The sequence below is a fragment of the Psittacula echo genome (assembly GCF_963264785.1).
Source record: "Psittacula echo genome assembly, chromosome: 13".
NCBI lineage: Eukaryota > Metazoa > Chordata > Aves > Psittaciformes > Psittacidae > Psittacula > Psittacula echo.
Window position 1 is genome coordinate 9,910,029 of NC_137749.1, and position 25,251 is coordinate 9,935,279.

The 25,251-nt window shown below is 39.1% G+C and overlaps 1 protein-coding gene across 5 annotated transcripts in view; it reads left to right on the forward strand.

The window, feature by feature from the left end:
* The window catches only part of CABIN1 (calcineurin binding protein 1), a 115,764-nt gene extending 94,202 nt beyond the window's left edge, over positions 1–21,562 (forward strand). For all 5 annotated transcript variants that reach the window (XM_080628580.1, XM_080628579.1, XM_080628582.1 and 2 more), the window contains 7 exons: positions 532–823; positions 12,146–12,310; positions 14,034–14,260; positions 14,764–17,890; positions 18,897–19,007; positions 19,400–19,851; positions 21,469–21,562. In XM_080628580.1, the coding sequence (XP_080484706.1) occupies positions 532–823; positions 12,146–12,310; positions 14,034–14,260; positions 14,764–14,907 (828 nt within the window). In that variant the 3' untranslated portion in view covers positions 14,908–17,890; positions 18,897–19,007; positions 19,400–19,851; positions 21,469–21,562. The remainder of the gene's footprint in view (positions 1–531; positions 824–12,145; positions 12,311–14,033; positions 14,261–14,763; positions 17,891–18,896; positions 19,008–19,399; positions 19,852–21,468) is intronic.
* Positions 21,563–25,251: the final 3,689 nt, after the last annotated feature.

A 25,251-nucleotide genomic window follows, 5' to 3' on the forward strand; every position in this document is an offset into this window, starting at 1 on the left:
ATTCTTAGCTCTGGCTTCAGAGTGTCACTTTTGGTGCCACTGTTACTTCTGCAAAGGCAACAGATCTTCTAGAGCTTTATTCCAAGTTGGACACCAGTGTTACTCCGTTTTGCAGTTATTGGGAATTTATGATTTGAGGTTAAGATGATCACTTATTTTGCAAGCAAATAGATTTTTCTGCTTTCTCTATTTCTTCTTACATCATTCACTAAGAATTATGTCTTCTAATAATTTGCAAATGCTCTTAAAGCACTGCAGATCTGTTTGTTCAGGTCAAGAGTTTGCCAATGTGAATATGAATAAATATTCAAGTGCTGCTTTGCTAAATAGACCATAAAGAACAGAAAAATAATCCATAAAGACAAAACATTTCCTTGTAATAGTTACTGATTTTATATTCACTTTAGAGACAGTGTTTTCTGTCTACAAAAAGTTGTACTGCTCACAGTTGTCACTGAAGCAGATGCATATGCAGAATTACTGACATGTATTTTCTCACTGTCTCTGCCTGCCCTTTTTTGTTTAATGCAGTCCACAGGAGAAGCACCCACGACTCCAAAGCATACAAAGGACAACAGAGAGAGCTTCTTCCCAGTAACAGCAACCACACTGCATCCTACCCCAGTGAATCCAGACACTGCCACTCCTGAAAATCTCCTGAGACTGAATGATCTGCATTCCAAATCCAAACCAGCCTCTTCCTCTTCTTCCTCCTCCTCTACAGCATCTTCAGTACCTCCATCCCAGGAGTCACACAGAGACACTGAGCATCTGCGGAGTCAAAATGCAGAGACTCCTCCCAGCACAAGTGATCTTGCACATGGTAAGTTTCAGGGAGACAGAATATTTTGGTGCTCTGTAATGGGTTTGCCAAGGCCACATGGTGCCTCCGTGCCTCAGTTCTGATTCTGTCCTTTTTTCTGATCACTAGACCACGCTCAAAAGGCTACAGGGATTTTTGTCTTGGTCCTGAATTGGGCACATTTACATAATACATATTTTAATTACAAGGATTGATTAAAAGAGTGACCACTGCCACATACTTGCATATGTAATGGAGGTTGCATACTTGGATGTGAAATTACGGAATAGCAACCAAAAAATAATTGTATGTTTTAAATAGAGAATTCAAGTCTCTAGTAGCATAAAAATACCCCATTTCTGTTTTATTCGAAGAGGTGAGGATCTGGTTCTTTAAAATACGTTAAATCTTTAAAAATGTTAGAAGTGATTGCAATTGAAATAAACTGGTGGACAGCCTGCATCTGACTCGCAAGTGCCCTATTAACATAATTAGATGCACAGCTATCACTGCCCTGTATGTGTGTGTGGAGATACATAACATTGTGAAAATTCCAAGATTCTAGATGGTTCATAAAGTTAGTGTTTCATCACTGTTAATTTTCACATTTGAGAAGAGAAGCATCTGGTGGGACTGGAATGTTGGGAATATATTATTTATAGCCCTTGTATGGTGATATGCAAAGTTAGACTACAGAGAAGGATTGAAGAAACTGAACAAGTGTTAGTTGTTCTGCAGCACAATCGCGTGGCTTGTTTAGGCCTGTATTGTGTACTTGGTCCTATACAGTTTGTATAGATTAGGAAAGAAGTAAATGAGAATGCTGTCTTTTTCTTTACTGCTGTCATGGCAGGCTGTCTTGTTAGCAGTAGCCAAAGTCACTGTGCAGGGCAGTACTGATCCACTTTGGGTAATGAAGTAAGATTAGACCCGATTTCAGACTTGCCTTAGGTACCTAGAAGAGGTGGTTGTGCTTATTTGTAGGACACTGTGCATGATAAGGTGGCAAAGCACCTTCTATAGTTTGTACTTTCTTGCAACCTTAGCAGGAACACTATCTGAAATGGTGTCTGCTGCTGCCTGTGCTCACTCCCATCTGTTCACAAGCTTGGGGCCTAACAGTACTCACAAAATGTCATAGACAAATCCATAGAAGCCCAGATAAAGTTATGAATGAACCATATATATAATAGGTATGGTGAAAAGTGGCAGATAGGAGATAGTGCCCAGGTTTGTGAGACTTAACGGTGCATAAAGTTGGTTAATAATGAATAGACTCTGATCTAGTCTGGATGTTCTGTGACTTTTTGAAATTTTTATCTGTTATACTTGTGGTATTTCATTTCTTTCCATATGAAATCAGCCTCAGCATCTGAATGCACATCATCTGCTGAATTTGTCAGCAGTGAAGAGCAAATTAGGGAGAAATCAGTTTCCCCAATTTGCTAATTCCTGAGAACAGATTGGAATTTAACATCCACTATTAGCAGTTGCTTTATAATGATAGAATTTTTCTTTTTCACAAATCCGGGAGAGATTGTCTTGGGATAGGAAGAAAGGAAAAGGGAGTGATAAGGAAAGGAATGGCTTAGTCAATGTGTAAACCATGTTTGTTATTGTCCTTGTGAAGCTAAAGAATGGAGTTGCATAGTGTCATTAGAGTCTTGGCAAGCTTGATCAACAGGAAGTAATTTGGGTTTGTGCCTGGACAACAGGAGAAAAGAAGTGAATCCTCTGTAAAGCTGCTGTATGCTTACTAAAGAGACCAATGGTAGGAATGACAATGCAGATAAGAACTCGCGTGTTCTTTTGGTTTTCAGACAGAACTCAGGAGCATTTTTGCCGTGCTGTCCTCTCTGCAAATTCCCACACTGTGGTGATTGAAGGTTTATTTTAATCTTTTCATTGCCTAGTTTTTGTTAAGATTGTAAAGTTGCATATTGTTTGTTGTTCTTTCATGGTAGCTATTCATTGCCTTGGTAGAGAGAGATGGAAGAATTAGCTGCCAGAATTACACCCATGAAACTGTGTCTGAAGATGAAGAGGCTCTCTCTGCAGAGCTTTCATTCCACTGCTGAACGTGTGTGTTGGATCTCGCTTTCTGGCTCTCAGACCTACCTGACAGGTCATTTCTCTAGCTGAGAGAGAGACCAGTTACTGCTGTGTCCTTTCTTTTTAATTCTCCTACCTCTGCATCCACCTCCTCTAAAAAGAATTACGTCTAGTTCTGCTGCATCCCTTTTTCTTCTGCCTTCCATTAGCTCTGTTTCTATAAAAACTCCTCCCATTTTTTGAGTAATCCATTTTCATCTTTTTTTTGGCTCGTCACTTCCTCCTGTATCTTTTTGTTCATGTGCAAGTATTTCACATCAAAGAGTATTAACTGTTACCATTTTCTGTGACTTCACCCAGAAAAAGGAATAGCTTTCCAGGCAATGTTGATTCTATGCCACTCATTTCTTATGTAAATAATTTAGTGATATTTTGTGTAGTACATGAGCAGCTGGTACAGAATACAGCTTGATGGAAGTCCAGCAGCAAAGTGATGATGGTAATTTCAGCATGAGAGCTTTCTACATTGACGTATAAATGTACATGGGACTGTTACCTTTGTGTCTCAGCCTAAACTTTTCTCTGGGGAAACTAAAATAGGACAATTAAGATAAACCCTCTCCAGCCTGTCACACTCCTGCAGCATTGTACTGCTGTAAATTGCTGACAAATCTTGACATCATCTTCTTCTTTGCTCTCCTTACTCTAATAATGATTCTTATAAGAAATGAACAGGAAAACATTCACGTCTGAGATTTGATATCAAGAGAAGTTTTTATACTTGGAATTAAAGTTACGTGTTTTGCTTAAAGCCAGCTATTTACCAAATTGGAATATAAAATCAGAGTAGAAAAGTAACACTTCTCCCTCCCCTACATTCAATTTTTGTCCATTAAAGCTAAGCATTTCCATATAAAGCCAAGGTCATGATATAGCTGTCCTAATTCAGAGCAAAGGAAGACAATTCTTCCTGTATTGTGCAGGATAGTTGCACTCCAATAAGTCATGTGAATACCCTGCTTTGATTTCAAATGTTTGTTAGCTAGGTGCAACAGGGCAAGTAATGGTGTAAATGTAATGCAACTTGTACAATTTCTAGACTTTCAGAAGCACAATAAATGAATGCAAGTGAGGACAGTTGCGTGGAAAAGTAAGTACAACTGTTGTGGTGAGCAATGAAGTTAAATTGTTTATGTAGGCAGCAGCAGACTCCCTAAAAGGCAGATGTTCAAAATAAAGAGGGTTTTCAAGCGGCAAGTCCTAAGAATTCAGTTGCAGCGTTGTAATCTGATCGACTTTTAACTGGCGTCAGAGTTGTAAGAGTACTTTAAGGTGTACAGAGCATCTTTTCACAGAAGTCTGCAGCTTAGTTTATTCTAACAACTGGTTCATCACCTTAAGTTGATACTGAGTTCTCAGAAGACTGAGGCAATTCACATGAGGGAGAGGGAAGTACTACAAAGAATGTCAGCTCTGTAATTTTGCACTGACAGTGTCTATCTTCATATTATAAGTGCATGGCACAAGAGTTCAATGCGATTCCTCACAGTTCTAGATATCCAGACATGAGTGGACATCCACAATCCCTGTTTCTGGGTGAAATAATAGAGATTGTAGGTTGTCATCATTAGTCGAGGTTTGCCAAATACTGATCTCCGTGTCTTCTGTGGTTGCTTGTCATAAATTTCTAAAGACAAACATGGATTTTAAAAGCCTGTAATTCAGAGGGACTGAAAACTTCCTGCTTACACAAAACGTCCAAAATATTTGGCCCTGTTGGTAATGCATTACTTTAACTATGGATTTCAATTCAAGCTTTTGGATACTTTTTAAATGACTGGAAGTAGTAACATTCAGCCCTGTTGATTGCAATCAGTGTTTTACCATATTTTTTCTGCTGAATACAAAGCCATGCTTTAGAGAGTTGTTCTTAACTGATGGCTCAAAAACCCCTGAAACACAGAAAAGATTAGGCTGGGCTCATATGAGTAGTCCTTGTCATATAACAGTCACCTGGCATGAGGGTTGTCTCTTCAATGCACATGTTCTACTCTTTTTTTCTTGTGTTACTTGTATGCAACTTTCATCACTTTCTCCTTCATTTCCCCTCTTGACTTATGCTGGGTTTTGGCAGCTGTCTTCCTCAGTTCCCAAGGTTGAATTCCTGCAAGGCTTTAAAAACTCTTCTTGAAATACTTGTAACTCCATGCCTTTGGGTAGGGTAGAAGCTCCTATCCACCTGTTAGTAACTGCAGAGTCACTAATAGAAATCAACTGGGCTGCCTTTAGCTAGCTCTGCATTTGCTGTCTCTGATCTTACGCTGCTTCAGCCTCCTTGGCATTGGTATTCTCACTTCCCTTTGTCTGATGCTTGCTTTTCATGAAGCTTTTTATTTTTCACAATGGGTACCCTCTGAAAACAACTTCACTGCTGAAAGTCAGCAGAGGTTTCCTGTTTGTGAATGACTTCTTAATTCTTTTTTGCATAGTGCTCAGACAGCACCAGTCAGCCCTGTCTTTTCCTCTTCCCTTTGTGGGAAGTATGCTCACTTACTTTGCTGTCACAACAAACTCATGCCAAAAGAGGGGTTTAGTAAACTTAATGCCCATTTCTGATCTTTACCTTTCAGATTCCTAAAGTATTTGTTCAATCCAGTGCTGTGCAGAAGATCCTTTTAAATTAAAACTGAGATTGGTTTTATGTACCTGTGTTAGATCAGTAAGAACAAACAGGACGGGAGCAGCAGCTTCCCAGCTGTGGCCTGTGAGGTGTTAGTACACAGCCAGGGGTTTAGTGCCACCTGGGTAGGTTTGTGGTCCAAGAGGCTTTCTAGCCCCATGCACCCTTAAATCCCCCACAAGATCCCAGAGAGTCGCTGGCTTGTGCTTATCTTATACTAAAGGAACACGGGTTTTGGAGACCTTTTGTAAAAGAACATGGTAATGCTGCTATACTGTTACAATATGTTTCCATTTCACTAGTTTTAGATCACTGCCAGCAGCATAAAATTTACATATATTCCTGCACAAATGAAGACTGAAGAGAGATGTAGTTGTAAGCCTACTGCACAGGTATTATGTTACTTACATAGTTCTCAGGAAATTGTGAGGTGTCATTGTATTCTTTTAAGAGATGTTTCAGACAGCTGCTTTTGCTAATTGCATTGTGCTTAGCTGGCTATCAGGTCAAAGGAGGATAAAATACTGACAGAGAAGGAAGTCTTACAGCTTCCATTAGGTAATGAGTACATAGCATTCAGAAATAGTAGGCTGCAAATGAGTGACTGGTACTATCCACAGGTGCTACTAGGTGATGCTCTTGAAATAATGTGTGCTTGCTCAGTCAGATATTAAAACACAACTATCAGTTACCTGTATTTTTATAGTGCCATTTGAACGTTCATGTAGTTGAATATCAAACTGTTGTCTTTTTGACCTAGGCCCATGCTTTTTTATTTCTATTGAAGTTCTGTTTTGTTTTAAGAAGAGTTAGTATTGATTTCAGAGCGCTGTTTTGTTTACCAACATGCACACCTGCTTTGTGCACCTCTAGGAAGCTTGGTAGTGCAGGAAATGTTTTTGGACATAGGTACTCCACTCTCTGCTGTTAGGCTGGCCTCAGTGTGGCTGTTACAGGGATCTGGTATGGCCCATACTAAATCCTAATTCCCTAAGGGACTATTTCCAGGAAACACTTTCAGAGCAGCCACCTGTTTTAGTCGCATTCATGTTGTTCTGTGACAGCTGACCTCGGCATTAGGAAGCATTTTGGGGTATGTCTCACATCGTTGTACAGTAGGCTGTCTGTTCAGGACCCCAGTGATAAATATAGCAATGTGCCATGCTATTACAGTGTGAACTTCTGTTCACCAGGCTGCTTGAATTTCTTTCATTTCAGGGGCAATAGAACTTGTGTTCTGCAGCTTTTCGCCTCCAAAATTACTCTGGCACTTAATTTTTAACACATGGCGCTGTGTGTGTCAGCTTTGAATGTAATTTCCTGAATTTGGTATTTCAAGTCAAATACTTATTTCTACAGCTATGACTTGGTAGTGGATTTTTAGAGAAAAAAAAGTCATGACAGGATATTTGGAATGAATTTAGAGAAAGAAAACATGTAAGGAAGGGCTAGCACCTATACCTACCACATCTGTGATGAGCTAAGCAGTCTCAGTGCCTGGCTGTGGTATAGTAGCTCATGGCAGATACAGCTTGAGGGCCGATGCACCCTTATTTCTTGGGTCAGCATCCTTAAACAAACTGTGTTCAGCTGAACCAACCTGTGTTCCAGTGCAGTCTTTCCGTTGACTTAGTAGCACAGTGTTTGAGGAAACTCTGAGTTCCTTCAAATTCAAGCTTTCCATGGCCTTTGCAACGGCTGTGTGGGGAAAAAAGCTGTATTAATTCCCATCACTCTGGAGGGTGAGGCAGATGGAGTACAGAAGATTAATTGTTTTCACATTAGCACTATTCTTTGGGTATGTGGTAAGATTACTGTGTCAGGGAGCAAAGATCAGATCCCTTTCCATCACTATGAAAAAATAAGATCTACCTTGAATGTAAATAAGTAACAGTTCTGTGAGCAATTACATGTGCTTTGGATGGCCATAAAAATACAAAATAAACCAGTTAAATAAGTATTTCCTAATGTCTGTAGGCACACAGAATTCAATCCTTACTCTTTTGGAGTTGCTGGAAAACAAGATAGTACAGATTTGCTAAATCATAGTAATGTATTTTCAGGCTTTTTGTCTTGACACATAGAACTGCTGGGGAAGGTATTTTATAGAGGGATGAAGGCAAGTGGTGCAAGTGCTTTCTTTAAGCAGTTAAAACTGTTGCTTGTTCATTTCTCCAAGCATTTTCTTTTGAAATTATGTTAGTATTCTGTTCTGGAGTTCAAAGCTCAGCTCCTTCCTTTTTCCTATAATGAAATGGTGTTTTGTGTGTGCAGTGTAAGGGGTTTTTTGTATCCTTTAACGTACCAGTGCTATAATATTTCAAACTGCTTTTGTCAGAAACTGGAAAACGTTTTTCTCCAGGTGCTAGTCACATTTTCTGGGCTTGTCTTTCAGTTGTCATCTAATTGGTTTAGTGCATGACTAAAGGATTTCTTTGAAATTCCACCTAACATTACAGCATTACCAAATATTTTAATGTCTCTTATACCTGGCAACATGAGGAAATCAAATACTTAAGCATGCAGTGCAGTGCAGAGAGAGCAGAACAAATGTTTACTGGTTACAGAACTACTGCTTTTAAACTTTCTCCACATGTGCAAATTGCTATGTGAATATTTTTTACGGTGTTATTTTTCACTTTATGCGCATCAGAATAGCAAAGTAGATGGTCTCGGTATAAAAATGGTTGCAGGGGTTGCATAATCTGTATGTTCAGAATGTGTGGATTTATGTATATAGTGTATTCTCTGTATAAAGAGAGACCGAGAGAGAGAATATTAACTGTGATGAAGTCATGAACCCAGGCGCCTGCTATAGGCATCTGCAAACACTGGTTACCCTGGCAACAAGTGGAAAGAGGTTGGAGAGGAAAGCTGGAGTAGGTTGTTGCATTGAATTGTTTTCAGCTTGTTTCTTCCTCACTAAAGCAGGGAGATGTTGAAAGGTATGATGTCCCTCTTTCTATGTGTGTACGATTTTATATGTATTTAGACAGTTGTTGGGAATGGGAAGGCTAAAAATACCCCATACTTGTCATTCAGCTCAATTGGAGGCAGACTTTTCAATATAAATAATAATATGCATTGCAAATCTGTGGGGTTTTTTTCTCTGTGCTTGATTTCTGTGTGGTGCGTTGTAAGGTGAGAGTGCTAAATGGGTCTCCAGAGTACAGTACCTGTTCCATCTTCAGCCTGGAGACAAGTGACTGTTGCGTATTATGTCTTCAGAAACTGATTTTATTTTAAACTGGGTTTGTAAAGCTTACGTTTGAAAACCTGCCAGGACAGTACAAATACTGGGTATTATCAAAAGATTTGTTAACTGATACTGAATCTGAGCTTCTGAACTCCTTCAGAATGTGCTGTGCTTATGTTCTTGTGCTCTTGCACTTGTGCAGAATATTGTGGCTCATGAGTTAGTGGAGTCTTTACCTCCCTGGGGAAAGTTTTTATTAGAAAAACTAGGACATTATGTTCAGGGCTGTAACAGCATCTTCCACAGGACAAATATCAAGATAGTCTCTTCAGAAATCTGTTTTAGACAAATAACGGGAGATCCTACTGTGTTTTTCTTCTTGATTATCTTCCTCCCTTTGACCCTTCTGAAAAAAGATATAATAAAATATCTGTGCACTGTATTAAAGTATAAGTAGTATAAATGATGAGATACACACCAGAAACAACCAATTCTTGTAATTTTCAAGAATAAAGAAAAATATTTTGTTCATTAATTTTAGCTTGGGAATAATGCCACTCATAAAAATTGCACAGAATAAAGGGTATGACCCAGTCAGGGAATAGAAGCCAGTCACTGTATATTTAACACCTCTGAGAGCGAGTGATTGATTAACAGACAGCGATTCTTGATTTCTCATATACTGAAAGACACAGCCTAATAGAATATTAACAAGTGTTGTTTCCAGAAGTGCAGTGATAGAAATACACACTTGGTGTGCCAGACTCCTGCCCTTTCATTTTGAGCCACTTCTACATCAAAAAGGGCTGACACATAATTTTATTCAAATTAAATCTAGTTTTACGATACTATAAAACTGGATCTTCAAAACTTAACAAAAACAAGTATGTGATGGAAGATCGATATGAGTGTGCTGATTGCTCCTAAAAGAACATAGACTGATATTAGTCTTGTAGCATCTTCCTAGAAATAGACTGCCCAAAACAGCTTTTGTCAGTGGGGTGTAATTTAGTTAAAGCACAGCAAAGCACCTTAAGCAATGATGTATCTTATAATTAAACAGATTGTCAGAGCTCTTACTCTGAATGGTGAGCTAGTAAGTAATTCAGTAGTTGAGTGCATACAAAACTGTTCTCAGCAGTATAGCTGAGGCTGTAGGGTTTGCAGATTATTTGTATAGTATTGTATCTGCTAAATTAATTACTGTTTTGTGTTCTTGGTTAATAAGTGGATAAGAAAGATTCTGTTAGTACTTACCCTAGATACTTAAAACTGTGATTCTGGAGCATTGGAATAAGTTAAAAAGGAGTTGACTTCTTAGCTGCCTTGCAGGGTGGTCTTCTGAAGTCATCATTTTTAGCTTGCTTTTCTTTGAATGTTGATGTAATGTCTCTTCCTAGCTTTCAATCAAGTGTCTTCTAGTATTTCAGTGTGTACGTCTCCTGCGTTTAGAGTGCAGCTTGTCTTCAGATGCTAGCAGTGTAATGGATATATGTATATTGACTTTGGGTCACGTTAGGGCTGATCCTTCTTTGTATGGTCTCTTGTACTTTGACAGCATGTGGTTAAATCATACATGTATCTGGTATAAAGGGCAGGCAGATACACAAAATGAGCCTTCAGCCGTCCTCTGCTTCGTAAACAAGGAAATAGTGAATTATGATTTTCCTAGTTGAGATTCCTGTAGTTAAGTACTTCCTCCTGTGTTATTTTTAAGCTCATTTGGTCTATTAATATGTGTATAGATGCAGCTATTACTTTTCTACTTCCAATGCTGTATTTTGAAGCATCCACAGAGAAATGTGCAAAAGAGTGCTGAGAATAAGAACTGCATTCTTTTGCATTAGATGTTTCCATTTTGTGCTTGATAGTGAGTGAACATCACAGAACAGAAGCTGCCTGTGATTTGTGCTGTAGTGTGTGACCTTTCCTTTTCGGGAACTGTTGGAGAATTCTCTACAAGCAAACTCATTTATCCTAAGGCTTATATTGGCTATCAGCTACAAGTTTAGATGATGGGTTCTTTTCTTTACCAATGAATATTAGTGGATGAAAGAACTTGGAGCCTGCTTTGGTAAGCCTTTTCTTGTACAAATTATTCAGGAACCCTAGAAAATACAATCCTTTTAAAAATGTTGCATCTTTCAAACTGCATTGATCTGACTTTTACCAAGCTGTTAAGCTGCAATGTTGTCTTAAACATTTTCTACAAGTGAAACTCTTGTTCAGGAGAATATTACTGTGATAAATTCCAAGTTCTTATCTACACTGGTGAAGATGGTGAAGTGTTTTCAGCACCTGAGGGGGTTGGAGTAGTTTAGCAATGACGAAAAGTTGAAATGGATATTCCTTTTCAAGGCCTCGCACTGTAAAAATCCTAAATTAATGTAGAATGATGATGTAATGAACATATAGTTTTAGACCAAGTTAGACTGTGAATATACGTTGTATCTGCTGGTCCATGATAGCTGTCTGTGCACACCTTAGGATGTGAGAATACAAGGTGATTCAAATTAGACTGGACAGGCCTTTGTTTTTGAAGGATATCTTCATTTTTATCAGAGAGTGAGAGCTTGTTTGTGTGCCCATAGCCTTGAGTGGTTTGCTGCTGATTCAGTCTGCCCTTCCCAGAAAGGGCACCAATAGCTCTCAGCAGTTCAGTGAATTTACTCCTGTTCTGTACAGTATGCATCTCAGTGTGTAAGAAAACTGTTTTAACACTGCATTAATTGAAAAGCAGATACAGCTGGTGTGTAATAAAGAGATTCTACTCACACATACATGGATTCTGAGTTACAAGCATCCCAAGTTCTGGAATAGCAGAAGGTGGGAATTTTAGACTAATGTATTTATAGAGATGCAGTGGACTTATCAGTGAGAAGTGGGAATTAAGTGTAATTTGATATGGATTTCATAAAAAACAGGTTTGGCTCCGTTACCGGATATTTGCAGTGATCAATCTTCCTTACCAGTAAGGTGCACTTCAGTGTAGCATGTATGTGGGACCATTGAGCACAGCTGGCTCATCATAAAGGGTGATGGATTTTGCTCTGCACGTGCGCCAGGTGTTTCAACCTTCACATCTCCAAAGGGAATGGTCAGTTGCATGTGGTTTTGTTGCAGATGTTCAGATATAACAAAGTGTCATACACAGGATTTTTTTTTTCTTCCACTTTTTAAATGACATTTACTAGCATTTACTTTTTTTAAGAGTTTGATTTGATGGCACAAAGTATGACAAAGTTGCTAATGTCATTGTAGCTTGCCAGTACTTAATTTCACTCAGTCATGTTACAGAAATAGAGCAAGGGTTAAAAAAAAATCCTACCAGTTGGTTAGACAGCAGAAGGATTAAGGCTTGGGAGAGAGATCAGGATGTCTCTTAATATCTGTGAATTGTATTTCATTACTAAAGAGGAAGAAGAGCTTGAAGTGCCTTTGGAGGGGCTTGGATTTCAGCAGCAGGAGTCACGGCTTTGTCAGCAGATGAAAATGGCAACTGTTGCACCCTCTCCAGAGCCTGTTTGCTGGCAAGTGGAATCGGTGACCAGCACAAATCTGGGACACGTTTGTACCCAAGGTAGGAGCTTTTCAAAGAATTCTGAAAATGCGTGGTTAGATGCAGATCTAGGGATTGGTTGATTGTATAGCTGTGATTCATATTCCTCAGTTTCTTTGCCTGCCTTCCAGTCAAGTATTCGAGCTTAGAGGCATTCCTGACAATGTCCCAGCTTCCTGGGAAAGTGCCTTGTTGTCCCTTAATGGTTATTCTTTTTGGTGCGTGACTCGCATGCTACATACCATGGCATCAGAGCCAAATCAAAAAGCTCACAGTACCAGGCCATCATGCTTTGTAGTTTGTGCATCCTTCAAAGTAAAATTTCTCTTTTAATTGGAGTCTTCTGTGGGGCAATACAACAACACTTCTGATGACACTGTTTGAATATTGAGCTGAAGGAAATGATTTTGTTTCCCCCTTATGTTTACTCATTTTGAGTAAACATAAACCCAGCATTTCTGCAGTAAATGCTTTCTACCCCTCCTCTGCCTGCTTCCCAAGAGAAATAGGAGTTGGTGGTTTAATTGAGAAAGTGTAAAACTTGGTATTTCAGGCAGGCATAATCTAGATATTCATGTTTGGGATATCTCGTTTTTCCTTATTTGTTGAAAGGGAGATTATCCTGTGTGTGATTACTGCAGCATATTTGGTGCTCTGCTCTGAAATGATTGGCTGCCCATGGAGATGGGTCACTGACCTTGATGAAAAGCCATGCCTCATCTGTTGCGGCAGTTCTTACATACTTGTGCACACCTGAAAATGCACAATTCAATTTTATATCCCTTAGTAGACAGTTCAACTGATGGTGATTTTTCAGGATAGCATCAAGAAGCTGGCATTTTATTTTGTTGTATTTAATGTATATGAATACCTGTTATTATCAGTCTGAGATAGACTGGTTCATAACTTCATTATGAAGATAGACATTCACATAACTTCATATGAAGTAGCATTATTAGTAAGAAATTGAGAAATCGCTTTTAACAGATTCTCAGTTTTAATGTGAAAGCTGGTTATTGTTGTGTATATATATTATTTTGTAATGTGATTGTGGCTAGAGAAAGGCTGGATCCCTCCTTAACTTCATGAGATGAGCCCTGTCTGAGCAAGCTTCCATTGGAAAGACCACAAACTGAGACACTTGAGAAGTATGTGGAAATGATGCTAACTAGTGTGGGAGACAGTGGCATGAGCACCTCAAGGAGGATTTTATGGCAGGATTTGAAGAGAGTAATGAGGAAATTTTAATGGGTGTTAACATATATTTTTATTAAATTGTTGTGGAGTTGCTGTCGCAATAATTAAAGAAGCAACACTATGGTGGAAGAAATTAAGACTCATAAGTAAAGCTAAGTAGCTTTCTTGTTGCATTAGAGAATGGAGAGGCAGTTAGAGAATGCAAAGATAAGATAATTGCATCTGAAACGAGAAGTGGGAAAATGATGTTTGCAGTAGCCTTCTACGTGTGGCTGGGTCAGTGCTACACTGCCACTCGTCATGCTTGATCAGATTGAGTTTCTGCTGTCCATGAAGATTATCTTTTTTTTTTTTAATTATATCTGGTTTCCAGTTGTCATTATAGAATTTTGAGGCACTTTGTTCTTCTGTTTCTGAACCTTAATTAATGCAATGCTTCAAGAAGGCCTTTTGAGCCAGCCATATGTCTAGCAATGAACTGTTCCCTCTTCTTTGTGAAATCCTAGATAGCTTCCTAACATGTTTTTCCTTACTATTTTCTGTTTAGCCTCAAGTTCCAAGCCTGAACTCAGCTCCAGTTCACAGACTTTGGGAAGTCAGCAGAACAAGACAGATGGCACCCGAGTAAAAACTCGCATTCTGCCCAACATGCCAAAGCTTTTCATACCTTCATCTGTCACCAAATTTCCACCTGAGATCACTGTCACTCCACCCACTCCCACCCTCCTTTCTCCAAAGGGCAGCATTTCAGAAGAGACCAAGCAAAAGTTAAAGGTAATAAAAGGGAAACAGTAATTTTTTAGATTGTTTTTATCTTAATTCTACCCTTAATAAAATATTTGTATGAAAGGAGCAACAGTTCCTGACCCAGTTCATAACCACAGATAGTATCAGTAGTGGAAGATGATGATAGCTGTTATCAGCAGGAGCCAGGAGCCAGTTTTTAAGAACTGGTGAAATATTGGCCATGGGTGAAATCATAGCTGTCCTAGTCCTTGTGCCTATCCTGAGGGAATTAGAAAGAACTACAAAAATGGGTGAGTGAGCTAGCGCAACCATTGCAGTTCTTAGGCTAGTAGAAGCTACCAGAATATTGACTGTGGGGAAGCCTACTGGTAAATGTTATGCTGTTTCACATTAGGATGCCATATCTTTTTTTAGAAGTCAGAGAGCTACTGAATGTGAAGGGATAGCAACCAGTGGGCTTTTATCCCTGTGATCACAGGTTTATCCTGACTATTTAGCAATATATTCTCTCTCTCTCTTTTTGGGATCAGTCTGCTATTTTGTCTGCTCAGTCTGCAGCGAATGTAAAGAAGGAGAGCCTTTGTCAGCCAGCTTTGGAAATCTTAGAGACCTCAAGCCAAGAGTCCTCACTGGAAAGTGATACTGATGAAGATGATGACTACATGGACATATGAGTGAATTCTGGCCATCATCAACACCAACCATATAACCATTCTTGTTGCCAGCATCTCTGGCAGTTGAAACATCTTCGTTGGCATTACTCTCCCTTTAATTGGCATCATTGTGTTCCTCACTTTCATTACCTTTTTATCACCACTACCACTTGTATTGCCTTCAAAATCTTCACCATTCTCCCCATTATGGTGCTTGATGGAAAGAACAATGGTTTACCAGGCAGTTAATTCATTTGGACCACGCTCTCACCTCTACCTTCAGTAACGCAAGGATGTTTTTTGCTGCAATTCACATCTCTCTGCTGTTCCTGCTTCTTCAAACCAGAGCCTTGGAAGTCACTCCAGTAGCTCTTTTCTGTAGCATTTTCTTCCATTTAGTTGTCTGTTTGCATTTTCCCCACTAGGTAAGTTTTCCTCCCAGTAATTCAGCAACCTGTTGTCTGTCCAGCCATGCCATAATTAGTCCAACAGCTCTCCTTAAGGTGAATGGAGGAGGAAAAATTTGCTGAGCTGGTGAATGTTTTAATTGTATCAAGAAAGTCTGTGGCTTTATTGTGAGGCCAGAAAGGTGAGCTGAGAGTCTGTCAGGTCCTTGGCACTGCTGGGTGCTTTGTTGGAATTCGACTGTGACAATAGGCAAAGAACCATGTTTTCCAGGCAGACAGAGAGGTTGGCCTCCTGTTTGTACTCATTTCACACCAATGTACCTGAGTGTTGGCTTAAAGAACTGATCTTTCCGGAATTGTCTTACAGTCCTTTCTCTTCTGATGCCTTGGACAAGCATTTTGAACTGGGGGCTAGATGATATTTTTATGGAGGTATTGAAAAAACTTGAAAGCTTTCAATACCATTTCAGTAGTGTCTGTTTTTTACAGAATGACACGAAAAGGTGTTTTTTATCTATCTGCAGAGGGACTGCTCACAGTTATTTATATGAGAAAATAATGGTAACAAAGATCCTTCGGGCTTTTTTCTACTGAATGTTAACTTTGTAAAATAATGACCGCAAACCATGCAAAAAAATGTCAACACACTATATATACACAGACGTGCGCCCACACACGCATATATATATGTGTATGTACATACATGTATGTATATGGAAAAAGAAAATGCATACAGCTTGCAATGTTGGATTTCTTTGTGTTTGGGGGAGGTGGTTTTCTGTAAAATGCAGAGCTTTGTATAAACTTTTTGTTTTTTTTCTAATAAAGTTGAAATGTACTGTTGTCTCTGTTCCTCTGAGAGGGCAAGGTACCGTGGTGCTGGAAAAAGTACTATTCCTCCCTTTTGCTTCTTGGATAAGAAAGTAGTGGAGGAAGGAGGCACAGGGAGTAGAAGCCTCTTCCTTTTCTGAAGACTGCCAGAGCTCTTCAGATGGGTTTGATCTTGTGTGATCCAGAACCCAGGTCAGCCAGTGCTGCCACGATTGCCTGCAGTGAGTTCACTTCCCCAGTAAGACATGGTCTGGGTTCTTTTTCACCTATGTGAGTATCTTTGAATGCTAATAAACAATATAAGGGCAAAGACAACATGTGGTTAATGAGATCACATAAAATATTTGGCTCTACAAATTAGCATTTAATCTACTATTACAGCGATCACTCTCATTCGCTGTAAGAATGGTAAATAGACCGTGGATTAAAAAAAGCAGCATCACACTTTGTATTGCAAGTTTATTCTCATAGTCTGGGTTGTTTGTTCTAACCAAAATGTAATTTGTAAGCAAGTCAGCATGTCCATATGTCCATCTTGGGTTTATTAGCAACTGTACTGTGACTTGTGATAGGTGAGCTGAATGCAACTGATGTGGAAAAGACCAGGTAACTGAATGGTAAAAGGAAGTGGGTATTTTCAATAGTAATATGTTTTCAGTGTTGCTCTTTAATTTGGGGTAAGTTATTATAAATGCAGTGTCTAGCATACTTTATATTCATTGATTGCTAATAGGCTAAGGTAGCTGTAAATAATCATCATCTTTATTTTTTTAGAAGATGGCACAGGAAAAAAGAAATTGGCTTCTTACTGAGAAATGGAACACAGCTCAGAGGATATAGTTCTCGATAGGGCTTTTTCACCCAAGTAGAACAGACTACACAGGCTTTTTGGCTAATGTATATTCTTAAATGTATGGCTAACTTTAACATCACATTTAAATCCTCAGGTCTGTAATTCTGTTTTGGTCTGATGTATGAAGACAAAGCATTTGATTTTCTTAATTGAATCTGGTCACTGAAAATGGTTGCTTTTGTTTTCCTTTATTGTTCTTAAAGATTCCTTGGCATTAAGCATTTTGCCTGTTTTTGTTGGGGTTTTTTATCCAGAGCTTGCTAAAATGCCTGATCTTGAGCTTTCTTTTGACTTCTGGTCCTGCTTTTTGAGAAGGATTTAATTTTTTCTTGTTAAGGAGCAAAAACGGTAAGTGAAACTGTTCCTGTCAGTCAAGAAAGCTAAACTTTGCTGATCTGTCCTAAACTCATTTTAATCTTCAACCTATGCAACTTGTTTTATCCTATATTCAAAACTCTTTTATTTTTTTCCTTTTTTAATGTATGATCTTCTATCCCCGTTATGCTCTTGGCTAGCTCAAGGATTTTTTTTCAAGCTCAAGAAATTACTGAGACCAAATTACACAGGTCACCTCCTTCAAATTCTGCCCTTCTGCTAATGACTAAATAGTGTGTTGCTCAGCTGTGGGTCGTCTTCCACAATGGCTAAAGGAGCTGTTCTTCATATAATATATTCTTCTGTGAAAGCATCTCTCTTTACAGTTTATGTAGTTCTTCAGGAAGACATATTCTGGAGTGAAGATGCCAGGATCACTGAATGTGTCGACATACAATGTTTGTCTGAGGCACCATCCCTAAAGATACTTGGAGCAAGTACTTTGAATCTTTACAGACAGAAGTATTCATTAATTTGTGATCTTCTGAAGCCTGGCAATACGATTTTGTGGAGTTTTCGGGGGAAAATATGCATTATGGTAAAAGTGCAGTTAGCTATGTGTTTTTCTTGAAGTAATTTCTTTGATTTCAGTCTAGTCCTAGTTGTAATACTTGAAATCCAAGTATAGGCAAGGTCCAACTTCAGCATATCAAACAAAACGTAACATCTGCCTTCAGGATTTACAGGATAACCATTGCTTTTGAAATCTCGGTGTTCCCAGGTTTCTTGCTCATGTGCCAGACAAATAAATGGCAGCTGCTGAAGTGTATTGCTTTTGTATTTGTCCAGTTTGGTTTGGTTTTGCCTTGTGAAGCTATGGGGACAGGAACGTAAGGTCTGGGGTCTGTGCCCAAGTGGGGTGAGAAGGCGGCTTTTACTTTCCCCCCACTTCCCCCTTTTTTATTCCTCCTGTAATTGACTAAAAAGCAAATCCTTTTTGGCTGCTGAAAAGCCAAACTGTTGGAACTTGCAGGCAAATAGCAAAAAACGTTTTGTTCCAAAGCAAATGGAAGAAGAAATTATTTTGAGTTGGATGTTGAGAGTAATTTGTAGACAGTTGATAGACTTTCTGTGCCATTACTGGGCATGATTTTTACACATGGTGAGATATCTTTCACTGATCACCATTGCTAAAGTATATAGTACTGGGAGTACGCTGTGCTTAATGCAGTTGCATTTCCTGGCACAAGGTTTATATAATTTATGTAATAGTTAAGACCATCAAGAATTTTTGTCTCTGAGGCAAGCGCTAATGTTTTACTAAGAATAAATTTTGTTGGGCTCAGCTGTCATTAGTGGCTTCTGCCCACTGTCTGCAAAATGCTGTTCGTTTCGTTTCACAGCCAAAACATTGAATCAAGGAGGAAACTAAGTATTGTCCTCAGTTTTATTTCATGCTAGAGTTTGTCAGTTGTTGTCTCTTGGTGGTTTGGGGGGTTTTTTTTGTTTGGTTTGGGGGGGGGGTTTGAGAGAGGTTTTTTTTGTTTGTTTGTTTAATTAGAATTAGGTTTCCTCATGAATAATGACATCAATGTCTTTTGCAGCCAAAATATACCATATGGTCAGGGAGCAAGTGACCAGGAAAAGATGAGGAAGGGATGGCAGCCAAAGCTGATTAGGACACAAACCGAACTGAGTGGAAACAGAGGGGCCAGGTGAGAACAGACTAAGTCTGACCATTGGGGGTGGGGTCACACCATTGCTAAATTCAGTACTCTGTTTTGGTGGTACTGATACTCCAAGTGGTACTGATACTCCAAGTAAGGTGAAAGAATCTGTGGTGTACACAGTTTATATGCACAGTGTTATCTACCAAGCAGAGACAATTTCTCTTCCTGCAGGTGCTTGTCATATTTTTAGGGAAAAAAGGTGGCAGGGTAAGTTAGTTGAGATGCTCAGAAGAAAAGGCAGCAGGCATAGATTTTGTCATCTCTTACTTAGTCATGCAAAGCTGGGATGAAGAAGCTTTGTTCTTGAAGGTGAAGATGATGGCAAGAGCTTCAGTGTAGGTGTTGAGTGTTAATTGCTGTCTTTCCCTTTCTTCTAGCTGATGACTAGGAATCCACTAATGTTAAGCTTTGAAGCATGCGTCAGGATTTTAGAAGTAATCCTGGGATGCTGTATGAACCCAAGTTATGCCTTTGTGAGAACTCCCTGTGGGACTCTGAGCTGTTGTTGCAGAGCACAGTGCAACAGGTAGCATTACGAGGGGTGACAGACCAGCATGCGAGGTTTGTTGGCATCTGGAAGACAACTTCCCTTCACTTGAATGACTCTTTCATATTAATATGTAACGACTTCAGATAAATCTCAGCAGATGTTTAATGACACATATCTCCTTGAATCGTCATCTTTTGTTCTGCTGCTGTTTATCTGATGCATGTATGAGGATGACGCCCCATAAGCAAGCACTTGTTAGCCAACTCCAGAGCCCCTGTTCCACACTCTTCAAAGCTGTCCTACCTGCACCAAGGTTGGAGAGCTCTTTGTTCACGTCATGTGAGTATCTTGCTGCCTGTGGATTTCTTTTGGCCACTGCTGACTCTTAAAAAAGAGTTGATGCCTTAGAGACTATATATGGAACATGAATGTTTATTTGATTTCCCCCTCACTACCCACAGGCCCCTTCTACCAAGCGCATGGGGGTCAATCCTTGTGGAGATTCTGATGCAGGCTCAGATTGCAACCTTGCAATGCTCACATGGAACAGCACAGGAGCTATAGATGTCAATGAGCTTTTCTGTATATTATCTCAAAAACTTGTCCATCCTGTGGATGAGTTTATCCCTAATAAAATGACATCTATGAATAAGAAGGCGGCATGTGGTGGGTCTGGCTGGAGTGCAATCTCAAGGCTGTGATCACGTCTTGATATAGCCATATGTTCGAAGTTCATCCTGTCAGTTTGAGAGCTACACTGTCTGCTCTGGTAGCACTAGAGGGGGCCCTAGGACAGAGAAGAAAAACGGAAAATAAAAGAGCCGGGGGGAAGAAGGGTTAAAAACAACCCCCACCCCAAACCTGAAGATGGATGACCAGGACCTGGCTTTAAACTTCTGAAATACTAAATTGCATTGCTAGTTTTGACCTCACTTACTTTTAAGGGCCTTCTGCTACTGTACCATATGGCCTTTTCATAATGTATGGTCTGGTTCAAAGCAGAGGGAATAAGAATCCTCATAGTCTGTTTATAAGATTCTGGCCATAGCAAAAAAACCCCAAACCCCCAAACCTCACTGTTTCCATCCTACAACTTAGCAGGAGCACAACTCCACTATATACTTGCTTTTCATGTGAAATCTGTTGCTACAATAATGGTGTTTTTCCTTTATTTTTTTTTATTCCCCTATGAAAAGCCTCCTGGGTGTTTTCCATCTTTTCAATACGCAGCAAATTATAATGGGGGAGAGAAAGAGCATCTTTTGGCACTTAATCTTGTGTAAAAGCACCCAAATAATGCTTTCAGCTTTGTCAGTGTAAATCCTGATTAAGTCAGTCCTAGTCCATCACAGTGGCATGCGGTTTTGTACAAGCGTTACTGGGCCCAAGAATAGTGACAAAATTGTAACCCAGGGATCTATAAAGTGTTTTGACATAGTTCTGTTAAAGTAAAATTCTACTTAGGGACAAAAACGTATATGAAAACAGTGGAAGAAGTGTATAGCTTTCAAGCTTGGAAAAACCCTTATATACAGGCTCTGTTATCTAAAGTACCCAGGAGAAAAGATCAAGTACTGTAGTCATCTGGCAGAAATGCACATGAAATGGGATGGGGAGATGGAGCCTCAGCTTATAAAGTGACTGCAGAATCACAAAATCAAAGTAATTTCTACGAAGGGGAAAAGTAAAATCACACTTTTGTCTGCATTTGAGATTTATCTGCGCAATTAAATGATCATGTACATAGCTCGGTACAAAAGCATTAAATTATATAATCCCAGTGGGAGGAACACTTTACAAAGTCTTTCTGAGTATGTTGCCTTATTAAAGGAAACTACGTATGTAAAACCAAGTCAACGTCTGTGGTATAAAGCAGGTTTTGCCCTCAGATCAGACATGGGTATCTCCCTCTCAATTTTTTTTCAGCCAGTTTTTTTTCTCTCCCTTCTCTTTCAGAGACCCTGCAAACAACAGTGAATTCCAGTATAAATGGAATATAAACAAAGTTCATATATGGTATAAGCATATGAGAACCACAGTGGAATGGTATTCATATAATTTTAGTTAGAGTGATGTTATTCTAACTGAGTGAAAGGCCATATAGCAGACAAAGGTATATTAGACTTAATGCTTCCTGTGTTAATGCTTAATTGTTCTGTATAACTACAGTTAGCTTAAGAACCTGTCCTACTTATTCAGCTCTTTTACTCTCTGAGGTATTTGGCAGATAAATAAGGCTGTTGACAAGGAATAATAAGCAACTGAGTTTTATTTGCAAATATGCATTGCATGAACTATTATCTAATACAGCACTGAACACATACTGTTCAGCCATAATTAGAAAAGGATGTGGTATGAGCAAAAAAGCTTTATACTTTAGAAGTGTTCTTTGATTCCTTGTAATGTAAGTCACTCCAGAGATTTAATTTCCTTAAGTTACACACTAAAATGTATGAAGAGTCACATTTTCTCTTCTAAATGCATGGGTATATATAAAATGTAATTTCTTCAGTATGATTGCAGTGATAATTTTCTTTTCCCCTTAAGAGATGGCATTAGATATATTCTCAAAGAATACCTTAAGTTGTTAATTGAACCGCCATATAAAACCACCATCTTATATGAATGTCAGAAAGCAGTTTCGAGTGTGGAAATTTGTCACTTAGGAATGTCTAGACTGTATATTATATTTCCATTAAGTCAGAGTGGGTTAGAAAAAAAGGTTTAGAAATTCATAGTGGAAATTATTGAGCTTACATCAATTTGCAGCACTACACCCTCAAGTAATCAGTGCAAGTTCCAACAAATAACAGTGCTGCTGTGACTTTCCCAGTAGACAACACTGCTGGAAATGCTTCCTATACTTAATAAGTAAATGGGCTTTCCTGAGAGCAAAACAATGAGTCTGACGTGTTGTCTCACAGTAAAGAGCACTGGTACAAGATGATTTCAGCTTGGCTTTCTTGAACATAACAGCTTGGGATCGCACATCACAAACTACTGCTGCAGAAAGAAGTGCAGGAGTTTCCGGTTGATAGCCTGGGTCCATTGATCCCCTTGCTTTGCTAGTGTAAAGAAGCATCGGAATCTGCTTGTGCAGTTAGAAGTAGGCATTAGCATCTAGGCAGAGCTGTCAGTTCACACTTTAGTTGTGAGAAGACAGACACAGGTCTTTCTTCGGAAGCTGAATAAGCTGAGTGAATGTACAGGGACATGCTTGCATGCACCCTGATGCTTTTCATTGTCTCTAAAGTCAATCTTCAGATGAGCTGAGCAAAGATTCTCCTACAACGGCAAGTTCTACGAGGCCTGTACTTTTCTTTGGAAGTTCTTCGTTCCAAAGCAGGTTTTCTCCATGTGAGAAGGAAAATGAGAAAGCAGTGCAGGGTCAGAGTCATTTTAATTCGTTGATGTCCTTCACTGCCTCCACCTCAGCCACAAAGATGTCCCTGTTCTGTTGGGGTGGCAGGTGCTGAGCTTGGGCTGAGCGCTGCAGCCCTTCGTCTGCAGGAGCAGAACACTCCCGGGGCTGAGCTCCTTGGACATGTGTATTGGCAGCTGTTAAGGGGCAGACACAAGGTCCTTTAACAACTGCACATAATTCAGATGACTGCTCTGGAAATGCTAATGTATAAATGAACGAGTTCACTTTTAGACAATTGAAAATTCAATTAAAATATAAGAGAGAGTAAATAGTGTGTGCTTATATGCACTCCTTGCATTTGCTTTCTTAATAAGATGAACTTCTTGCCATTTCAGTGAAACTCAAATACTTACATTACCATTCTAATGCCTTGTTTGTGTGTATGGTCACATTTCAGTAATGACAAAGCGCAGTGTAGCAACTGTCATGTTATCTAGTACTATGAAGACAAGTAGCTGTAAAGAATATGAAAACAGGGAAATGTTATTCCCAAGTGCAGAGTGTTCTGGGAAAGAGGGAGAGAGGAGAAGGATGATGTTTCATCTAAAATACGTGCCTGGTTCAGTAAGGTACCTAAACATAAATACGAAACACTACTACTGATTTCAGTGACGATAGCAAAAGGCATCATCAGCTCTATTTCACCCTAGGCTTACACTGTATACAGTTTCTCTAGTGACCTAAAGTATTTTTACAACTAAAATTTCCATTGAAAACATGTGCATTAAAATAAATACATTTAGCTTCCTTAGTACTCATAAACACAAAATTTCACAGTTAACCACTGAAAAATGCAAAAGGCCAAAGAAAGGTTGAAGTATCTCCACTGGTAAAAATTTCAGCCCAGATTAAATCTGTGGGAAACTGAGTGACTATGAAGAATAGGCTTGGGTATGATAGGGTGTACAAGTAAAATGACAATGTAATGAGAGGTTTTGACAACAAATCAATCAGAAAAATGAGGAATAAGCCGTAGTTTTAAAGTCGTGCTATGTTAATTTGAGAGCAGTACTAAGGAAATCAAAATTCACCAATTAACTCTCCCTGAAGTGATGATGGCTAGGACATATAGATGAACTTTAGAGAGCAACTGGTGTTACCTACCTAAGTTCCAGGAAGGGAGATCATAAAATGAAGTTCTGTTTGGTGATACCCACCTTACCCTGGGGCAGGGTATTAGCAATACCATTTTCTTTAACACCTTTTCTTCCCCATCCTCAGTGGCTGATACTGTTCCAGCAAGGAAATCCTATTGCAGAATAGTAGCAGCAGAACTCACGATAGTTACTGAATACGATGGACTAGAAGCTGGCTCATTCTTGGTGAGTTCTGTATCTGGGCTTTGTAAATATTCACTTCCCACACCTATTTCCTAATAACACCATTGATCTGTTGGTCAAAAGAACTGAATTGTGCATCAGAGCTTTCCCACTACCTGATAAGCTTTTTAATTGCCCTTTATCTCCCATTTTCTGTTCCCGTAAAATGGAAGCTACACGTCCAAGCTCCCACACCACCCCAAATGGCCACTGAATTTGAAGCAAAGAGATTTTTATATGTCTGAAACTGTTTATAATTTTACCTTTGAACCAATTTTAGTTAAAACCATGATTTTTTTCAATCTGAGTGAATGAATATTAATAGTCTCTTAAAACAGGTTCCATAGTTGAGTTGAACAAGAGCAATACAGAAAGTCACCTGAGTTTTTGTCATGATGAATAACATAGAGATTCCCTTGAGCAGAATTCTGGAGAAGACTGATGTCTCTTCTCAATTAAGTGTAGAATATGCTTAGTTTTTTGGAAAATCCTTGGCTCTGATTGCTGAGAAACTGGGATAATTCAGTGCAGCAGAAATAAGTCTTATTTTCTAATCAGGACTTACTTGGATTTTTCAGTTTTTTCCTATTCCCCAGTTGAAATTTCCTGTGTCTTGTAACCATTTAACAGTATGTTACTAACCATCCATTATGTCCTGCTTTATTCTCTTTTAGATGAAAGAGCCATGTAAAAAGGGAATTCACCAACCCCTGTGACAGAATTTGAGTGATAATGTCAATGGAATTAACACATTGCCATTGTTGAATGGTCTCCTGTGGCTATATAAACATCAAGGTAACACATTTCCAAAGCAGAAGACATTACTGCTGTGATACTGCTGTTCTGTTGTTTTGAGAATATTTCCTTACTGATGTAGATTTCCTACTGATGTAGAGCTGCCATTTTGCCTGGTGGAGAATGATGTTGGGAGAAAAAGATTGATTTTTGCTGAATTTTTATTTGCTGAAGAAAATCTATTACATTGTTTGGCTAAAC